The sequence below is a fragment of the Prunus persica genome, chromosome G2 (assembly GCF_000346465.2).
Source record: "Prunus persica cultivar Lovell chromosome G2, Prunus_persica_NCBIv2, whole genome shotgun sequence".
NCBI lineage: Eukaryota > Viridiplantae > Streptophyta > Magnoliopsida > Rosales > Rosaceae > Prunus > Prunus persica.
Window position 1 is genome coordinate 29,285,767 of NC_034010.1, and position 21,282 is coordinate 29,307,048.

A 21,282-nucleotide genomic window follows, 5' to 3' on the forward strand; every position below is an offset into this window, starting at 1 on the left:
CTATATTTGATTTATCTTAAGATGGTGAATTTGTCATGTCGAGTACGAGAGCTAGTAATAAGCATAAGTTGAGGTGTACTTGAACAACACCGGAGTTGTTGATGCAACGTGATGTGTGAAGTGTAGCAAAGAATGAGGAGTCAACTAGGTTATAAAATGACTTCGAATCCACTCTTCACCCCAAGAAAAAAGCCAAAGAAAGTAATAGTTAAATTGTTTTATATAAATCTATATATAACACACATATGAACAGCGCTAACCTTGACGAAGAGCCACCATATATGACGCCCTGCTGCTTTTCATTTTGATTCAGATTCTTCTTCTTCTTTAGGAGAAGTTAATCCAACGGGATTAGGACTGGTTATGTCCAGCTAACAATACTTGTGCAATTAATCCAAAAGGAAAAGAAGAAGAAAAGACAATTATAATTTTTGCGAAGTTTTAAAATCTGGTGGATAGGCAATTGCAAAAACTGCAAACACCTTGGTAGGGTCGGATGTAAAATATAATAAATACGAACAAACCAACAATACAGAGATTTATATTAATTCGTCTTTGTAGTCTAGGTCTAGGTCGAATATGATAAAGAAATTCTAGTAATAACAAAATCTCTAATCTCAATAATCCAAACCCAAATGATTCCCATACAAATGAGCCAAGAACGATACTCATATTCATGCTCAGAAATACAAAAAAGAGACAAGAATACCAAATTTTTGAAACCACATATAATATTTAGTGTCTGGCACTCGAGAGTTTCTGATGCTAACTTGCATTTGGCAACAAAGCTGATAGCGGATACACTCTCACACATGCACACACTTTAAGAAGGTTGCAGGCAAAACATAAGAAACTTGAGAAACTAAATATGAGGAGTATTTACAGAGGGAATTTATAAACTTGGTTCCCTTTTATCCATATTAATTTGTGTTGTTTCCACAGTATTAGTACTTAGTAGTGACCATCGAGGGTTCTTCTGGCCCTGCAGGTTGTTGGAGCCTTTTGGTACTTGTTCTCTATAGAAAGAAAAGCAGCATGTTGGCGACAAGTCTGTAACAGCTTTGGTTTGCAGCAATGAACAACCATTGCAATGTCCATACTCAGTATTCGTCCAAGTAACTCTAACAGCTTCCAATGTTAGATGTAGCTGAGGAAGCAGAAAATACAGCAATGTTTGTTCAAGCATGGAGCTGAGGAACTCTAACAGCTTTGGTTTGCAGCAATGGGAACCAAAGGCAGCTTGTGTTTTGCAAACAGCATGGCGCTGGTATAAAAGAGAAAAGTTTCAAAAGCCTCGCAGGTTGGCTAAAGAGGGCAGTCTTTCTGCCACTGATCACAATGCTCATGCTGTCTCAGAAACACAGCATAAGTAGGTATGGCTAATAAACTGTTGAAGCATTGATGTAATTAAGGGAGTGTTTGAAAAATCGGCCTAGGCGGGAAGACACTGATGACCAAACATGTTAAGCTATGGCTTTAACATTGTTATCAAGGTATTTTGTTTCAGACTGCCTGCTCATTTAACCAACTAGTGTTTGAAAAATCAGCCTAGGTGGTGCCTAGGCGCTAGGCGACCGCCTAGGCAGGAGCCCAGAGGGTTTTTATGGTGGCTCTTTTATTTCTCATGTTTTGATGATTTTAGATTCACGTGTTAAGATACAGCTTCAACATTGTTATCAAGATATTTTGTTTCAGACCCCTTACTCATTTAACCGCCAGTGTTCCAAAAATTGGCATACACGGCGCCTAGGAGACCTGGGCAGGTCTGACTCAGAAAAATGAGATGATGATGCTCAGAGAGAGAGAGAGAGAGAGAGAGAGAGAGAGAGAGAGAGAGAGAGAGATGAGGATTGAAGAAGATAGGTCGCGGGTTATGTCTGAGCGAGAGAGAGAGAGAGAGAGAGATGAGAATTGAAGAAGATAGGTCGCGGGTTATGTCTGAGCGAGAGAGAGAGAGAGAGAGAGATGAGAATTGAAGAAGATAGGTCGCGGGTTATGTCTGAGCGAGAGAGAGGAGGCAGCTCGTGTTAGACTCAGGGTTTGAGAAGGAAACTTTCATTTATATGTAAAAGGAGCGATGGGCTTTCAATTGGGCTTGGGCTTAAAACACTAATAAAACTAAAGGCCCTATTTAGATATATTATTTTGATTGAGATTGGCTTCGAAAATACAACATTAAATGGATTTTGCATTACGAAATCACTAAAGCAACCTCTAATAAGTAACAAATAACAAATAAATATTATACTATTTGTTTAATATATATGCATTATGGCATTTTATAATCTTTTTTTTATTTTTATTTTTACATGGTTTTGGTATAAATTTATAATATATAATACTAAATAATTATATATATATATATATAAAACTCCTAGGTACCCACCTATGCCCGATTACTCCTCTAGGGCCTAGACTCTACCTACCGCCTAGCTATATTTCGAACATTGAATTCAGGTATTTGATATATGCGTGTTAATTTACTTGTAATTTTCTTTACATTGAGATATCTTCTTCAACTGGCACCCTTAGATTGCTATATAATATGGCTACCAACAAACTGCACTGCATATGGTCGTTCGGCAAACAATCAGAAGCCAAAAACAACTAAAAATCATGAGAAGTTGATATAATAACCTACATAGCTAAGTTCAAATTCTATTATTTATTTCACGTAATTCAATAGCCAAGTCAATCTCGATCTCTCTCTACTCTATTACTTAAAACTAGCAATGGTGAAAGCCATGAAGTCAACCATCCTTTGGGCCTGTGTTGTTGCAGACATCCCAAGCCACCAAATAAGTGGGCCTAATGGACTTTCTCTAACAGACCTACCCATTATGTTAACGGACAGGGCCGGGACAATGAAACAGCCAATCCCATTACATGTTTTATTTTTCTACCGTTTTCAGCCGTCTTCAGGGAACTGCACGTGTCCCCCCCTGTAATGGGGGAGCCGATGTCAGGTTATGACGGCTACCTCTCATGTAATTAATTAATTATCCGGCATAAACAAAATCACAAACCCCCAAATTATTAATGATTACCAACCATCAAATGAATGCTGAATATGGATGAGGATATATAGTAATGCGTATCGTAATTAATCATATTTTTATGTCAATTTATGTCCTCAACCTCATTAATCATTCAATAGCCACCTCATTTCATCAATTTTTCTTCATGTTGGTCATGTATTGCTCCATGCTTTTGACATGCATATGGATGTATTAAATTATTTTTTTCGTTGAAAAAGGAATTTGAACTTAAAATCTATTTTAATATCTGAATTCACAAGATAGTATCATGGAGTTGTGTGTGTCATGTCCATGATGCTTAAGTAACCATCATCATCACTCTTCTCTTCCTATCATGGGTGCATGTGCATTTGTGGGTGTTTAATTAAAGAAAAAAAAATACAATTATAGATGCATTAAGATCATAATTAAGGAATGGTGCGGCCCCCTTTTGTGATTGGTAATCGTTCACCAATTAAGTGCCACAGGGGAATTGTAACCCCCTACACAGAGCGTGTGCACGAACTTCAAATCCCATTCTCTCCTTCCCCAAATTAATTCAAGGATTAGCCTCACTCTCTTTTATGCTGCTTTCTTCATTATATTTTCATTCTCTAATTCCCAAAGTTTCCAACTTTCACTCTGACTTTGACGTTTCTCTCATACCCATTTTCTCCCAAATGGATTCTGTCCAACTTCAGGTTCCAAAGATTGAGATTAACCCACACGGCTTCGACTCCCTACAGTACTATCAAGACCCATTTCATGAGAAGTAAGATAAAAAAAATCCCTCTTTTGCTGCACCATTGCCTTTTTTTCTTCTGATAAATGCTTTTTACTTTTTGATTTCTTTGATCACATTTGCTTATCTACTCTGCTTCTCCAATCCCCCAAATTTGTTCAAGAATTGAAGAATGCTATGCTCCTCTATACATCTTTTATTTTGTTATTACACAACTTTTATTATATGGGTTACTATACTTTTGCAGTGTTTCATTAGAAGAACATCTACCGCTCGACAATTTATTTGAGTTCAATTCAATCCCTTTGGAATGGAACCAGAACCAACATCCCCACATGGGTTTCCAAGGTTTTGAAGATTTAGGCAGCTGGGATTTCATGTTGGACAATACTGATTTCACATCACCTTGTGATTATGTTGTGGTTGATGAAAAGCCTGTGATCACCATGGTGGATTATTTTGATTACTCTAACAACCCTACAAGTGATTTGGATGAAGCTTCAAGAATGGCTGACTGGGGAAGTAATGGGATTTATAATAAGAAGTCGTCTGCTGCATTGGAATTGGATGAGATACAAAAATACTTTGACCTCCCCATCACTCAAGCAGCCAAGAAATTGAACGTGGGATTGACTGTTCTGAAGAGGAGGTGCAGGGAACTAAACATCATGAGGTGGCCACACAGAAAGATTAAGAGCTTGAAGGCTCTGATTGAAAATGTTAAGGTACGTGTGCATGTCGTTGACAGTGATGAGATATTATCGTTTCCATTGCAATTACCCACTTAATTAATAGAAAATCTGAATTATATATGTTAAATACTCTATGCTCATGATTGAAATTAAAGGCCAAGTAGTGCCTTTTTTGTCTACTGCCGACTGATTATTTCCCCTTAAAATAGGGATCTGTGAATAACAAGTGGGGAGGATATGTAGGAGTAGGTTTGTTTCATTGTCAAGCCCATGACTTTGGTTTGTGACCAAGGATGCATGACTACTTATGGACCGAGTATTATAAGGGGCTACCATGAAATACTATTCTAATGTATTATATATCTATGCAAAGGGCTTGTAGCTCTAGTGATTAAGAGCATTTTAGCTATGCATGCTCAAGGTCTTACTTTCGATTCCCCCTCCCATAATATTGCTCGTAAAAAAAAAGTATGACATGTTATACATGAAGGTGATTGGTTTTCAATCTTTGTTTTTAGGAAGACAGTGTGTAGGATTGACTGTTGAAATGCAGGGTTTGGGATTGACCGATGAGCTAAAGATGCTGGAGGAGCAGAAAAGGCTTCTAGAGCAACTGCCAGATATGGAGCTAACGGAGAGAGCCAAAAAGCTGAGGCAGGCTTCTTTCAAAGCCAATTACAAGATGAAGAGGTCTTTGACCACTGCTCGTCCATGACTTTATCATCATTCAAATATATCAATGTCAAACAGATATCTCTTTTCTCTGTTAGCAGACTATTAAGACCACACATGTTTAGTTAATATCCACACAAACATTAAACAGATGAGAAAATCAGGACACGTATATGGTAGGAACGGTCAGATTGATGTATCTATTTTTGATCAATCATCCATCTCCTTGACTGATATTGTGATCAAAGCTTGTTGAATGTGTTTTCATCTCCATTATGGATTTTCTCATGTTTTTATCAGTTATTCATTTTCTTTATTAACTGTCAAAGACTGATCAACTTGCTTTTCTATGAGTAAAAGTACAGTAATTTAATAAAATAAAGAAAAATCAGAGTAGATGAGAAATAATATCTAGGAATTTTGGATAATGGGAACAAGTTGTTGGCACGCTGAAAACAATTTGAATGGTGGGTTGGGGGGGTGCTTCATTTCATCACATAAGATGATGAAGCTTATAAAATATATATATATATATATATTATACTAATTGACTATTTTTTTTCGTGATCATGATCTGGTTCTACTATATATACACAAATTCAACAAGTAGGAAAATGAACCATCCAACAGTTGCAAGACTTTACGATGCCATTTTTCTCAATTTTTCTTGCCTGCGTCTCCATGGGACCACCTGCTTAAAGCTTTCATAAATGCTTGCCTGCAATTATTTTAAAATAATAATAATTAACTATTTGAGCTGAGCAAAAAATTAATCACATTTTAATTTAACAACGCCGGTTCCGAAATTGTCCACAGAGTTTTGCTAATTTTGGCCTATTCATTTTCTTCGACCAAAAAAAAAAAACCATTTTGTTATTTTTCTCTTTTTTTTTTCTTTTTCTTTTTTTGGGTATTTGTGGAAAGCCACATGAACCCAAGTTCATCACAAGGATGCCAAAATTTATATTGAAATTCACATAAAACATTTTGTAGTATGAACTTAGTCCTTCTCAACATAATTCAGTTTATGCACAAATCTGATGAAATTAAAGATGGAAAATTTTAAAAAATAAAAATTTGAGTTTGAGAGCTTGTAAGTATATTAATTTAATACTCACCCACGTATGTGACTTTGTGTGAGTAACACTCATGAAGCTAGCTCTCCTCCTAACTCTTGTGATCTTCACCTTTGTTTCACCAGCGCCGCCCCTGCCGCTGCCACCAGCCGGAGGCAAAAAGTCAAAGCCGCCATGGTCAACAACCTCCTTGTTCTTCCTGAAACTCCCCCACTTCATAGAACCAAAACCACCACCTCTACCACTCTCCTTGCCGATCCGCTTGCTCCCCAAACTATCGGGGCTCCTAACTCTAAACGAAAAAGACAGAGTCCGGCCGACGTCAGGCCCTTCCAGCACGGTGGTTGGGGAGGGCATGTTGGTAGTTTTGGCGGCCTCATTGAGCAACCTCGGAGGCAGTTCCAAGGATCTTGCACACTTGGCCTTGGATTCTGTGGTGGAGCAGTGCCTAGGCTTCCCTGGTGCTTCCTCCCACTGGAAGGGAACAGAGACTGAAGTTTGGAGTGGTGGGGTAAGCATCCCCGGAGGCTCGGGTGGCTGGTTCGGAAGTGAGAACAAAGACAGCTTTGGTGTGGCGCAGACGCATGCTTCCTTGACTGGTTCAGACCCCATGCTCTTCTTCAGCCTTTATCTCTCTCTCACAACAATTTCTCAAAACAGAGAAAACAGAGCGAGCCTGTTCATATTCTAATCGGTTGGTGAGATTGGTGTGTACGTTTTTATAGAGAGAGAGAGAGAGAGAGAGAGAGAGAGATGACTTAGTCTTTGAGGAGTTTTTAGAGAGAGAGGAGTGAGGAGTTGGTGGTGGTGGTGAATGTGAATTGCGAGGGTCGCAGCAAACGCTCCTGGCGCTTATTCTTCACGAGAAAATGCCAGTTTGTATATATATTATTTCTTTTTGTTTACATGGGGGGGGGGGGGGGGGGGGGGGGGGGGGGGGGTTGGGGGGTTTTTTATAATAGGACGAAAATGCCCTTTGGGTCAATGAGGTGTGGGTCCCCCTCTGGAAATCTGATGGTGACGATCGTTATCGATGTGGATAACGACCGTCAACTGTCATTTCTCAATTGGGTCGCTCAGAAAAGTCGTAGTTGATGAAATGGGAAAATAAGATTTTAATCTTGGTATTGGTATTGATTATATTCTTACTCTACATGCTTGCTTGCTTGGTTTATCATGCCAATGCCAAATGGTATAAGAGACGGCCTCCTACTGCTCCTCCTAGTCCTATTCCTTTTCCTTGGCATCTTCTTCCGCTTCCTTTTTCTTTCTTTCTTTGTCACACACACACACAGAAAATTGAAGAAAATGAAGAAAGGGTACTTAAATTTTGAACAGGGTTGGGTGGGAAGGGAAGGGAACTCTCTCTTTTCTTCAAATATTTTGACTAGCAAATTTGGTGATTTGGTTAGAGTCTGTCTGTTTGGTTTGATGACAGATCAAATTTCAAAAACTACGTACCGGTATTTTGAAGAGCTCTTTATTGATATTCTTACAAACTTTAATCAGTCAAAAGTTACACAAAGCTGCTGTGAACATTTTGGTGCAGACAAAAGAAAAAGAGAATATTTGATCAATACTGCAGAAACAAAACATGTAGTGATTCATCTGCTGTTAACTATGAAGTATGATACGAATACAGATATGATTTTTGTTGATACATGCATAATTTGACTTGATTATTCTTGTATTTGTTAGGCAACTTGTTCTGCATTATTTGTTGAAAATAGATACACACTTGGGTAGCCTAGCTGGCTGTGAAGTTGAACTAGTCTTGTAAGGGTCAGGAATAAAACAAAAAAGTCCTTACATAATTCATTTTCAATACTTCTTGGGTTGGGCCCTCCCAAGTAAAGTCCCATTCCTCTCACAAACATTTCTTAATCGAGCTCCTTCTACCAAACTGAAACTAAAGAATGGAGTTGCATTTCTCCCAGCAGGGAAAGGAAGATAATTCCAACTCCAATTTGAAGTGTGTGCCTAAATATGATGATAGTGTTTTTCCATAGTTTTTTAAGGGTGAGGGGGGACAATGCCAAACTACTACGTACCCACGAGGTCTTTTTCTTTTTCTTTTTTTCCAATATTTTAATTAAGGATGTTTCTAATACTTTCTTCTTTAATACTTTGTTTCTTTGCTTTAAAAGGTGGCGCTCATTATAAATTTTAAAAAATGATTGCACATATATAATATAGACCTATAATTAATGGAGAGATTCTTTAATAAGTATTTTATGTTAAGAATTGGTTATATACTTTTAATTTTGGGTGTTGGATTGCATTTATTAAATTTGTTAGTAGTCTCTTAAATGCAATATAACGGCCGAGACTAGAAATATATAACTAATCACTAACTTAAATACTTATTAGAAAATTTCCCTAATTAATCAGTAACGAGCCACCAAATCCTTTGACATTTTTAACTCATTCATTGCCTGCCAGGAAGAACAACCATGTGCTTCTTGTTTAAAGTTTTATATTGGTAAACAGATAAGATAATGCATGCAAATATTGTTTTCTTTGATGAGCAGCACCAATATCCTCAACTTGAAACATAGCAATAATAGCACCTCATTGACAACACAGTAGCAACCTTCTCCTTTTTATCAGAAATGTTTTAATCACCAGAGCCCCAACACAACCACCCCAATTGAAATTTGTTGGGGAAATTGGGAACACTTGCAGATGTTAAATCATTCAAAGTGACTAAGACATGCAACCCCATTGCAGCCGTTAATGGCTTTTGCATGAGCCAGCATTAAACCATTTAGGGATACAGACCTTCAATTCACCCTAGGGTTCATCGAAGCTATCAGATTGAGTATTGACCTCATAATTTTAAGGGCACAGGGCTATAAAGATCATGACTTTGCATCTGAAGGGTTAAGCCTAGTTACAAAATCAAGTCACCAAGTTTCTTTTTTCGTTTTTCTTCTGCTATTATTTGCTTTGACTATTAGTAGCAATAGTACCATTCAAAACCCAACAAAACTAGTCCTTGAATTTGACATTTAACCACATTCAACCAATTTGGCGACTGGAAATAAGGGAAGCTCTTACAAGGTCCCACGTTGAATTTGGAGGAAACAGAGTATGTAGTTTGGAGGATGATCAATGTTTTGACAGGTTAATTGTAAAATGTAGACGATAGTCAATTGATAAAAATTAAGTGTAATTAACCTACGTGTTGATCATTCTTTTTACCCCATCAGAAGCTGGATCTGCAGGGTTGTGACAGTAAAAAAGGGTCCTTGCTTGGTGTAGTCATAAAATGTGTGAGATCGTTTATCTTCTTGATTGTTGTAAGAGGAGGTTACATTACCTGGTTATGTATGTGCAAATAATTTTGCCACGTTTTCTTGTTGATTGATGATAATTTGCACAATCAAAAGTAGAGAGCAGGTAAAAGTTAAACTCATGGCATTTCTTCTGCATTAAAATTATATACGTTATTTGCCTATAGCCAGCCCTATACATATCTGAGTATATAAATCAGTCGAAACTACCGTTATTAATTGAACCTCATCTTATGGTTTTTCATCATAACCTCCTCAACTGTATCATCCCATCACAAGCCAAGGTTCCCTCAAGGTCTCCAATAATTCGAGCTATCCGAACCTCTAGACCTCTTTGAACTTCCTGGAAGAGAGTTCTAATAAAGTCGGTGAAGCGATTCATGTCAAAGCTGGCACATGTTTCTAGCTCTTCAGCAACACCAACAAGTCCAGAAGCAATCTTGGGTTGAATTTCCATTAGTTTCTGGCCTGTTGCAACCATATATCTCTGCAGCTGAAATGTTTCGTCAAGAAAGTGCTCTAGTGTTTTAGTCTTGTCTTTTGTTCTTGCAGTATCAGAATCTCCACGTCTACCATTTTGATCTAAACCATTGTCATGCTGAAAATCAGAAATAAGGAATTTAAAATCAAATTACGTGTCTATTTTCAACTGCTAAAAGAAGGGCCAACATGACCATCATATAATGAAGCTAGTAAGAGTATTCTAATTTCAATATCACCTTCAGTTTTGGACCTTTTGGTCCCAGTTATATCCTAATATTTCATAAAATTAGAGCCAGATGGCATAGATTTTGCCAAAGAAACAATTGAAAGGGAGAATCATATTCTTTCTGAAAATTCACCAAGATAAAAAAATTCATGCTTACCATCCTGTGGCAGAGGTCATCAACCTTCCCTTGGAAAGACTGGTACCGGCCGACTTGTTTATTCAGCAGGGACATTAGCAAAAGAAAACCTTTAATCCCACTTTGCCCATCATCATTACTTTCTGTGTGATCTTCAGCACCTTCGTGCTTTCCTGTAAATCTTTCGAGCATAAGAAGTTGTTGCTTCAGCCTCTTGATCTTGTAAGAAACTCCAAGAGCTTGAAGATCCATCCTCCACAGAGAATTATTTGTACTTGAGGCATGCGTTGGTGATGCCAACTTTTCAGTGCCATTAACTGCCACTGAACTTTCACTTCCCTCTTGATTTGTTCCTTCATAGGCAACATCCTTATCTTCTTCAAACTCTTTGTCAGGAGATTGTATCTTCAAAATTACATCTTTACACTGGCTAGAAGACGGGGTTTCCTCTTCTTCCTTAATGTCTTGCTCTTGAGATTGTTCCATCAAAGTTCTCTTTGTGTGATCTTCCTCATCTGCTTTCCTACTTATGATATTGAATTTGTGCCAAAGGGCATCATTGACTACTGACGAATCATATGCAGTTGAATTTAAGTTCTTCTGGCTGTTTAGAAACCTTAACTGTGATGCAAACTGCTCTTTCAGGGAAGTTAATTCTTCTTCCCGTTCCAATAGCAAGGCTTCCAATTTCATTTTATTATGTCTGAGATGTGCCATATCTTTGTTCAGTCCCTCGACATGGGACTCTAGCCGCTTTGATTCTAATTCCATGCTCAGCAAGCGCCATCGATAAGTTTCTAATTTCTCATCTTTGAGTCTTAATTGCTCTACAAAAGCATCCATTTCTAGGTGATGCCTTTGCTCAATTACAGCTGCATACCTCTCTGCTTCTGAGCGAACCCAACCTTCCAACTGCTTAATATCAGCTGTGATCAATCAAAAGCAAGAACAAAAGACAAATGAAACATGATTAGGGAGAAGAGCATGACCACATATTTTCAGCAGTAATTGAATGAGGTTAACTAGAAGACAATATATGCTAAAGGACAAGTAAGAGTTCAGTCTCACCCAGGTCCTTCTTTGCCTCAAACGAGTATCCATCAGATTCATTTCTAAACTCAGAATGTTCATACCCAAGAAGAGCATCAGCTGGCTGTGGTATGGTCTTTACAATGTGTAAATGGGATGCACCTGTTGCACTAGAATTCGCCCCTCTTTCATTTAAAGCAATCTCAAACCTAGAATTTGCTTTTTCCAACATACTTCTCAATGAATGCCTCTCATGTCTAGACTCAGAGACTACCTTCCATCGTTCTGTTTCAAGCTCAGCTTGCTTCCTCTTTGCCTTTGATAATTTAATCTCCTTTAGAAGCATGTGCTTCTCTGTTGTATCTAACTTGGATTTTCTAAGCATTGCTGACAAAATCTTGTCTTTCTGTTCCAAATCCTTATGCATCTTTACAATCTCCGCAGATAGTTTTTGAACCATCACAACTGACTCCTCCTTTTGATCCAAGACTACATTTATCTCCCGCTTAGAAGCTTCAACTTGCCTAAGTGCTCGACCCATATCAGCATCAAGCCGCCGTTGGTTTGACACAAGCTCAAAAAATGCAGTTTTGTGCTTCAAAAGCTCAGAAGAATGCTCTTGGGCTGCACGCTGAGCATTTTCTCTCAATTCTTCTGCTACACTTTCAGCCTTTGTTAGCTTCTCTTCTGTTTCTTTCAACTTCTGCTCCAGTTCCCCCAATGCCTTGTCCTTAGATTGCACCAAAAGCTCCATATCCTTCATTTTATCATTCATGTCAGAAATTGTTTCATCCTCCTTTTTCTCACGAACCTTAAATGCATTTATTAGAGCCCTAATATGCTGCCGCAATTTCTTCCTTTCATTTAACCAGCATTGCTCCTGTGCAGCAAAGATGCTCACAACTTTCTCATTGGCTTTTGCATCTTCATGCCTCAGTCTCTTCAACCCTCCAATTTCTATTTCAGCAGTCTCAAGCTTATGGAGAAGTTCATAATATTGCGCACTTCTTCCGTCTTTCTGAGCTTTCCATACAAGCAATCCCCACAGTTGCGCACTTCCTCGAAGCATTTTCTCACGTACTTCAGACAACCTCTCATCTTGCATATCAGGAATTGACAGGAGCCGTAGAGCAAAGAAAGCACAAGAAACACCAAAATACATAGGATACAAACTATCACTCTTCTCTTCAGAGACAAATGCATATGAATTGGAGACCACTTTTTCTTCCATTACTCAGAAGTCAGAAGTTTTCTTCCTCTCCTTTAGAATTTGATTGGGAAAACTGAAAATGTAAGCATTATCACGCAGAGCATAAACAACTCGCATAAAAATCCATTTTGAAAAGAAGAGTAGGATGAGAGGGGAGAAAGAAGAGAATCGATTATAATTCCATTAAGATATAAACATCTCGCTCAGTGCAGTAGTACTAGAATACCAACTAGATATAAATGTGCAAATAAACCAGCATAGTGACTGGGAAACAATCACAATTCAAATGCTGCAGAGGAACCATTTTATCAATGAGTTGCATAAATTGTAACAGAACTTACAGAAAGAAGAGACTCACTTTTGCAGCTCAAAACCAGAGACCAGTCACCAGAGCTTGTTGCAGAGTAAAATTGTAGCTCGGAAGGAGCAGAGCTTCAATGGAGACCCTGAAGCATTCAACTTGTACTGTATACGTTATGTGACTACAGATTCCAAAAAGGCATGGTCATGTTACTCGTGTCTGCTACTGCAAAATCAGTTGAAAAGAATTGTACTAAAAAAGAACAGGAAAGAAACGAAAGAAAGTTTTAAGAACCCCCTGGTTTTCTGTGAAAGACTGACCTAACAGAAACCCCACATGCTTCTCCCCTCACCGACTTTTATCCTCCTTTTCCTCTTCAGCGGTGGAAATGAGTCATGACATGAGGGATGACTGCTATAGGAAGCAAAAGCACTAGATTCCTGGTTGTTTGTCACCATTACTCATAAGAGAGTGGACTCCAAGAAAACAATAAACATATCTCAATCAAACAGTCCCACAATATTATTGTATATTTCCAGAGTGGCTTACCTGTATAAAACTACACTGCATAAAATATTTCGTAAAGTATTACAAAAGTGATACAAAAAGACTACAAAAAATAAGGTGCTTTTCAGTAACCATAAAACAAAACTGAAAAGATCTTTTGCATTGTTGGTTGGAACATGGAGTCAAAATATCAGTACATGAACAGACAAACTCATTAACTCGATCTTGGACAATATTTTTCATATCACTATACCCTTATGCCAACTATTATTGCAAGTGAATACTTCCGAATCAGAAATCAAAGCAATTCCATTGAAAACCCAGTGATTAATTTTCCAACATTCATCAAGAAATCCAATTGAATTCAGTAACAGTAATTTACCAAATAATTTAATGCCATAAATAAATAGAGAAATACATGTATTTACCACTTACCAGTGAAAGGTCCGAGTGAGCTGCAACTGGGCAGTAGCATCTCTTGCAAATGATGAGAGCAGGCAAACAAGAATATCACTAACAGTTCAAAATCATCATGAAGGAACCACCAAAGCAACCAACTAGGTCATGAGTCCAGAGAGGTAGGCTTCTTCTCAAGTTCCTCCCTTGGCTGAGACCTGTAAAGCAGGAAACTTGTTCATGAAAAAATAAGGCAAATCCATTGTACTTAAAAAAGCAGCATCATATTTAGTCTTATTTTAACATTAGAGAGCCAATAATCACCTTAATTTTAATTTTATTTTCCTTGATCTGCCCTTGGAATCTGGGGTTGGTGATGCTAAGCAATCTCTCTCTGACTTGCATAACATTTCTGAAAACAAGGTAAAAAAAAGAAATAAAGAAAACAGAAAGGCCGAATAAACTAGTGTCACAGTCAAGTCTGGGCATTTGGGATCACAGCCCATGTTCCCACCATGGCTTTGTAATAAATTATTGTGCTTTTCTTGGGTCCCATCCCATCTGGATGATGTTTGCTCCTACTAGCCTCCCTCTTCTTCCTAAGCTAGCCCAGCAGGAAAGTGAATGCTGCCATTCAAGTTCAAAACTTTGCTTAAACTTTCATTTCAAAGAACGAATTTTTTGCCATTTTCTGTTCAATATGTGTGAAATCTACATGTGTGATCACAAAATCATAATGTCTTTGGTATTCCATTTTTTTGTTTCTCTGCCTGCTGCTGGGCTTTGCATCAATCAGCTCACTGTGTTGGCATATGAAATAATTGAGTAGCTCATGAGTCACTCGCACCGAACTCTCCTTGTCCCAAAGAACTTGACTTGATTGAGACTTTTCACCAAAACTATTAACTCAATTCAAATTATCAAATAATAACAAGATCAAAAGAGGAAAGAGGAAGAGTAAAAGAAAAATAAACTTGAATTTACAGTTCCAGTTTCATTTTTGGGCAGGAGGTTATTAGATTACGGATAGCCCAATGGCATTTACAGAGAAGCCCAACAGAAAGCGCTCACGCAAACAGCACTAAAACTTACTCAAACAAACGACAACGACAACAAATATATCGTCGTTCATAGAAGTGTTGTTGACCCCAAAAATAGTATAGCCGCGCGGCTATACTCGGTTTTATTAATGATTTAAAAAATAGTATAGCCGCCCGGCTATACTCGGTTTTATTAATGATTAAAAAATAGTATAGCCGCCCGGCTATACTCGGTTTTATTAATGATTTTAAAAATAGTATAGCCGCGCGGCTATACTTATCTAATCATTTTATCGACGTGGCGTACCAAGCGTAGAGATCACATAGACAACCCGTGCACCACTCCACACTGGACAGAGCTTGAGTCTAACATACGCCTTAGGCGGGGTATCTCCCCCTATAAATATCTCTCCATCTCATATCCGGAAAGTTCTGTATTTCTATCGTCTTCTTGAGAATCTGATTCCCAAATCTGAAATCCCTAATTTTTCAAATTTGCAATTCAACCGCCGTACATTTTAGGAATCACCAGCTTAACTCGCAGAGAAAGCTCCTTACTGGGATTATATGGGTGAATTTAACATGGAGGATATGCCTCTACCCGCTCTCTTCGAGCAAGCTCAGAAGATCCATCTAACAGCGACAGAGTCCGGCGATGTTGATCAGGTACACTACTCCACACCATAAGTTTATGGGTACATTATAATGTTTTATTGTGTAATTGATTTGGGTGATTCGATTGCGTTTGTGGTGGTTTGGATATTAGGAGGTGGTGAGGAAGGGATGCAAGGCTTTGGAGAAGTGCGATGAAATGATAAGCAAGCTGGGCTTGTTCTCAACCAACGAGACCAAGGAGGATATCAGCACCACCAATCTCAAATATCTTCTGGTAATTCTCCTGGGTTTTTTTTTTAATTTTTATATTATGGAACTATGAATGTTTTCTACCAATCTGCATTTAGCAGTCATTTCAGATAATAGCTCGGAAAGATTTTCTCTTTGGTTTAAATATTATGAACTTCTAATGGTATTTTGGTTACAGGTGCCATATTATCTTGGTGAGTTAACTGAAAAAGTTGCACAGGATGACAGGATACAGATTCTTAAGGCATCCCAGGCTAAGTTAAAGGTGAAGCATATTCAATAGTTACTTGTCAGTAAAGCAATAAGATCATCGAACTATCATGTTCATCAATGTATTTGTACGAGTATATGTGTTCCGTTGAATAGTTCAAAGTTTATGTTTCTATTAAAGCTAAATTAGGAGGGTGGCATCTTGTAGGAATTTATATCGTTTTGTGAGGCAATGGAACTTGTACCTGAAGAGGAGTTACAAACATCTGCGCCAGATGGCCCAAATTCACTTGTTGATAGAAGAGCTCTGAAGGTACTTACTTCAATTTTCTTATCATATTCACTCAAATTTCTTGGAGACTCATGGCTTGTATAATTGCATTATTTGTGCTGCTGACTTGTTTACATTTTGGAGTGGCTAACATGTGATATGAAAGTAGAAGCTTGGTGTTAGTATGCTACTTATTCTACTTGTTTCTGTATCCAGATTGCTCGATTCAAACGCCAAAGAGCTGCAGAATCAAAATTGTTGGAAATTAAGGAGCGGAAAGAGCGAAGAGGGCGTTCAACTAAAGCAGCTGCCTTGTCAACTCCTATTGAGGCAGGAGAGGAAGATGTGCTGGATGATGATGGAGAGGAGGAGCGAGAGGTTAGTATAGTTCTTGTTACGTTTATGTAGGGCAGTACATTAGCACTCATTGGACCCATTTTGAGTGCCAATATGCATAAATTACTGTTAGTGAATGTGGAGTCCCAATGGCATTCACCTCCTTGTTACTGAATTGTTATTTGGTTTTACATTACAGTGTTTTGACAAGTTTAAATGTCTAACCACATCCCTTTTCTTGCAGGCTTGGTTTACTACTATCTCTTTGGCAGTTTGTAAGGTTAGTTTATGGCTTTAAAGTAATCTTCCACATGAAATCATCTTTATACATGTCAATTCATACTCATGTCTTCCTTCCATGCAATCATGTTCAGGCTTTTGATCTGCTGGAGATGCTAAAGAAAGAGGAAGAGATGCTTCAGGCTTTTAAGGAAAGGCAGTCACAGGTATTTGATATCAACATCTGTGTGCTATTGATGACTTGTGTTGTATACTAACATTGTGGGTGTTTGAGTAACATTACTCTGTCATGAATTCGCAATTTTGGGTGATAATTGGAAGTGAAAAGAGGGACAAAATCACTAGAGCATTGCACCAAATGTTTTGAGAAGAAAGCTATCTGTTCAGTATATTTCTGTAGTTAATAGATGGTTAGTGGGTAAAGTTCTAGTGTTCAAGTGAAAGAACGGGTTTTCTGAAAGGTTTGTCAAAAGAAAAGTGAAAGAATGGAGTTCTGAAAGGTTTTCTGTTTGTCATGTGTTTCAGGATGGGAACAAGGAATTTTATCAAGATGTTCTTGATGATCGGGCCAAGAGGGCGGAAGCTTGGCATCGTGATGCTGCTGCTCGAGTGCAGTATACCAGACCATCCGAGCCTATCACATGTGCAACTTTTGCTCAAGATGTTCTAGAAGGGAGAGCAAGTGTATCGCAGATGCATGAACATAAACACCAGCCACTAATATTTGGACCAGCGAGTCTTGTAGGTGGAAATCCAACAAGTGAGAGGGAAAGGATGGCAGCTCAGGTGTTCCAGCCCAGTCATAGGTACATTTCCAGGGTCTGATTAATAACTATTAAGTGCGTTAAAGGAAAATGGAGAAATACTTTATACTTGTGTTACTTGATATGCTTAGTCTAATTTATCACGAGCATATGATGGAAATATCTGGATTTTGTGTTTGTGATTTCTTCTTTTCTCATTTTAAACATTCCTTTGAGATGCCAAATTTAATTACCGTGCAAGGTTGCCCACCATGAGCATAGAGGAAGCTGGGCTGAAGGAGATGGAGATAATGAATACATGGCAAGAGAGGAATGTTAAACTTATGGAAGAAGCCAATTCTGCATGGTACAAGGAGAGTAGGAAACCAGGACCGCCTGAGGAGGATGAAGATGATGATGCTGCTCAAGATAAGGCGAGGGCATGGGATGACTGGAAAGATGATAATCCTCGGGGTGCTGGCAATAAGAAGCTCACCCCTTGTGGATAAAATGACACGTGGAGCAATCCTGGTTTACGGAAGCATTTTCTAGAATTTTGATTTACTGGAAAGTTAGAAATTTTTGTTGTATTTTGTATGTTCTTTTGTTGTCTAGATTTAACTTATGTATAGTACCCAGGATATTTATTTGAATAAAATGTTCTCATGAGTCACGCAGAGAAATTCTGGTCCAGTTGTCTTTGCATCGCAGTCGATTTTCTGTTCATATGGTAACTTCTAAAATAAGCTAATTCGTTGCCCGTATTATGCTTTACAAAGTATACACCTTTAAGATTTCTTTTCTGATGCAATTTGGTGATAACCAGCAGGTGGAAATGTAACAACTATTCAATCCATCGTTAGCTTCAACCTCTTTTATCAGAACTGGCGAGATAAAGAATAAAATAAAAATCGAACTTTTCTTCTCTTCAAATGTGCATGATTATCTCCCCACGCCTCCACTAAAGTTGAAATCTTGAGAAAGAAATAAATGGCTCTCTGATTGATACTGATAGCCTAAAATGGTTTATAGAGTGATTTATAACTTGCCTCTATCACACGATCTGTTGCTGCAAATGATATTCTTGGAGAAGTGGCGACAACTTTTAAATTACTAGAACTTGCTGAGGTCCTTCCCATTTAGCTTGCCACATGTTCAAGCTCTGAATTATTGTGCAAGAACCTAGTTCATTGACAAAGTAATTCCTTCCTTAGGTTTCTAACAGGGGGTTAGAATTATGATATGCTCTAGAGATGCTTACGTCGAAATTTCATATCCTATAGAAACTTTTGCTGGACACCAGTATGCAATGTATTCCCTCCCTGTTTAACCTATGCAACAAACAAGATCGAATAAAACCTAGGCAAGGAAATATACTCCCTAATACTTATTGTGCATCTCTTTCACTGCAGTCAAAGAATGGCGGAACACTATCAACTCAAGGGTTAATAGATAGAGACAGCAAACGATATTATCCCACGGTTTAATTTAAAGATCCAGCGTAACTTATCTAGCACATGTGTATGATGAACCTCAACTTTTTCAGAAGATCATTACACTAAACATCATATATTTGTGTAATGTCAGAGCAAATGGCAGATGAAAAAGAGGAATTATCCATGGAAGGGAAAGTGTACCACTGTTCCCCACTAATACTATGACTATTGAAGAACTGCCTATCCAGACAGTGATATTCATGATTTGAGCAATTACACAATGCACAGAAAATTGAAATAAAAATCAGAAACAATCAACAACTTCCATTAATGCAAACAAACAGTTTCTATTTGTAAACCCAAATATCAAAACATTTGAGCAATTACAACATCAACTGAAAACAATGGAAGGAAAGTAAACACAATGCCCGCACAGTAATTACCTATAAGTATACACAATTTGATGCATTACATGAAAAGGCTTATCGCTAACTGTATAACACAAGTTATACCGCTTAAGATACATACAAGAAGTTCATCGATAGGGCCAAGAAAGTTACCAGTACAACAATAAACTGCGAACCCATCCCGATCGATTTCGCTAACTTATCCCTCCAAGAGCTTGTTTGTAATGTTACAGAATTCTCATTCATCTTCAAAGTATAGCAAAAACACAATACACCACTGAAACATCTCCCAAGAAGACGCCACAACCTTCCAAATCAGCCAATTCAACCGTCAATGCACTTGAATCCCCTGCAAACCCACAACCAAATCCCAAACAAGATGGCACAGACAAACAAGTCGAGCATCAACACCACCCAAACATGTTTCCTCCAAACTTGCTTGGCCTTTTGGCGATCACCTGAAAGCAAAGGACCATTCTTTTGTGTTTGCAATGAAAAATCTCTAAACCCACCATTAACGTCATCACAAACATCCACCTTCTTCTCCATTGTGGTCACATCTTTGCCAGCATCCCCATTAAGCTCCCCAGACAATCTCTTCTTCTTCTTCAACCCTTCGCTGGTCTTCTTCCCAAGCAGCGGTGTCAAGACCAATTTCTTCCCTTTGCTCGAACTCAAGCTGAGATTTCGACTGGCTGGAGGAGAATTGGGCAACTCCAAGTCCGAGGCCATTATTTTTCGGATAATCGAATCAAACTGAGCTTGGAAGCAATGGGAGGCATAATTATCACGAACCAATATCGACCCACTACCATTAGCCTCCTCAAAATCGCATTTTAAGCGGTTTAAGAAGGAAAGGGCCTCGGACTGATCAAGATCATCATCGAATATAGCAAAATAGACAAAAGGGTCATGAATTAAGAAGGTGTAGGTTCTTTTTCTCACCGTGTGAGTGTACATGGAATGGTGAGGTGGGGTTATCTCGATGCATTGTTGAGCCAAGGCTCCGAGACCGGGTTCTTTGGAGAACTCGCCGATAATTGTGGTTTTATGGGCAATGCAGGCGTAGTAAATGAGATTTGGATTCGAAATCATCGAATTGTTCTTCAACAAAATCAAAAAGTTTGAGGCTTCAATGGCAAATTAATGGCCTGGATTTGAAGGAGGACATGGGATTTTGATTTGAAATGGAGGCCGAGAGAATTCGCAGAGTAACTCGGGGCTTCTAATTGGGATTTGCTGTCTGCAAAAATCGACTGGTTTCGTGGGTGTTCGATTCAGAAAGAACAAATCTTGCAAATCCCCTCCCCACTCTAAACCTGTTTCTTGTAGATTTTCTCTTCTTCTTCTTCTTCTTCTTCTTCTCTCTCTCTCTCTCTCTCTCTCTCTCTCTCTAAATCATTTCCCTGAAGATCTTCCGCACTATCTATCTCTACACAAATCTCTCTGTAAATATCTAGGGTTTGGACTCCTCCGAAGGAAAGGAGGAATCAACAGTTGGATCCATGGGAAGCAACCCTCGAAAAGAAAGGGAATAACGGCTTTTTTTGTCCAATTTGCCCTTATGCGAAAGTTATATTACCGAAATACCTAATTGCAGCACGCCAGCAAGGTCAAAATCGATTTTTTTTTTTTTTTTTTTTTCAACGTGTAAGCTTCAACCTCGGTGCTCGCTGGCCTGTTGGTGCTGCACATGTTAATCTTTTATTTATTTTCTTCTTGCGTGGGTCACGCACATTTCCAATGGCGGTGCAAAAGTGCATTGGTTTAAAAAAAAAATTTAACAATTCGTTAATCAAAGATTGTTGATTAATCACAGTTCATTAGTAAATTTGTGTTGGTAACTGAGTTTGAATTTCTACCGACCTTTATTTTAAGAGTCTATGCAATTATTCTATACGATTGAAGTCAAAGATTGTTGATAAATGTAAGAAATTTGTAGCTCAAATAGT

The 21,282-nt window shown here is 38.3% G+C and overlaps 5 protein-coding genes across 6 annotated transcripts; 2 read left to right on the forward strand and 3 right to left on the reverse strand.

Moving 5' to 3' along the window:
- On the forward strand, nucleotides 3,359-5,441 carry LOC18787502 (protein RKD4). Its single transcript, XM_007219029.2, has 3 exons — nucleotides 3,359-3,789; nucleotides 4,007-4,484; nucleotides 5,005-5,441. Exons 1-3 carry the CDS (start codon nucleotides 3,602-3,604, stop codon nucleotides 5,164-5,166), a joined length of 828 nt encoding a protein of 275 aa, XP_007219091.2. The 5' UTR covers nucleotides 3,359-3,601; the 3' UTR covers nucleotides 5,167-5,441.
- LOC18785640 (uncharacterized protein At4g00950) lies at nucleotides 5,542-7,093 on the reverse strand. Its single transcript, XM_007219037.2, has 2 exons — nucleotides 6,242-7,093; nucleotides 5,542-5,841 (listed from the first exon to the last, which is right to left on the reverse strand). Exons 1-2 carry the CDS (start codon nucleotides 6,809-6,811, stop codon nucleotides 5,764-5,766), a joined length of 648 nt encoding a protein of 215 aa, XP_007219099.1. The 5' UTR covers nucleotides 6,812-7,093; the 3' UTR covers nucleotides 5,542-5,763.
- On the reverse strand, nucleotides 9,603-14,551 carry LOC18785648 (myosin-7B). Of its 2 annotated transcripts, none has more exons than XM_020557572.1 (8): nucleotides 14,298-14,551; nucleotides 14,108-14,195; nucleotides 13,823-14,001; nucleotides 13,201-13,320; nucleotides 12,938-13,061; nucleotides 11,409-12,652; nucleotides 10,362-11,266; nucleotides 9,603-10,093 (listed from the first exon to the last, which is right to left on the reverse strand). In XM_020557572.1, the coding sequence occupies exons 6-8, from the start codon at nucleotides 12,598-12,600 to the stop codon at nucleotides 9,740-9,742; spliced, it is 2,451 nt and encodes an 816-aa protein (XP_020413161.1). In that variant the 5' UTR covers nucleotides 12,601-12,652; nucleotides 12,938-13,061; nucleotides 13,201-13,320; nucleotides 13,823-14,001; nucleotides 14,108-14,195; nucleotides 14,298-14,551; the 3' UTR covers nucleotides 9,603-9,739. The 2 variants fall into 2 exon arrangements, with proteins under 2 accessions (XP_020413161.1, XP_007218919.1); XM_007218857.2 differs by having other exon boundaries at nucleotides 12,938-13,105.
- LOC18785474 (PP2A regulatory subunit TAP46) lies at nucleotides 15,175-18,170 on the forward strand. The gene is made up of 9 exons (XM_020558082.1): nucleotides 15,175-15,489; nucleotides 15,590-15,712; nucleotides 15,866-15,952; nucleotides 16,106-16,210; nucleotides 16,385-16,546; nucleotides 16,749-16,784; nucleotides 16,879-16,950; nucleotides 17,270-17,550; nucleotides 17,750-18,170. The coding sequence occupies exons 1-9, from the start codon at nucleotides 15,391-15,393 to the stop codon at nucleotides 17,994-17,996; spliced, it is 1,212 nt and encodes a 403-aa protein (XP_020413671.1). The 5' UTR covers nucleotides 15,175-15,390; the 3' UTR covers nucleotides 17,997-18,170.
- Nucleotides 19,216-20,889, reverse strand: LOC18787537 (phytolongin Phyl2.2). Its single transcript, XM_020558001.1, has one exon. The coding sequence runs from the start codon at nucleotides 20,423-20,425 to the stop codon at nucleotides 19,655-19,657; it is 771 nt and encodes a 256-aa protein (XP_020413590.1). The 5' UTR covers nucleotides 20,426-20,889; the 3' UTR covers nucleotides 19,216-19,654.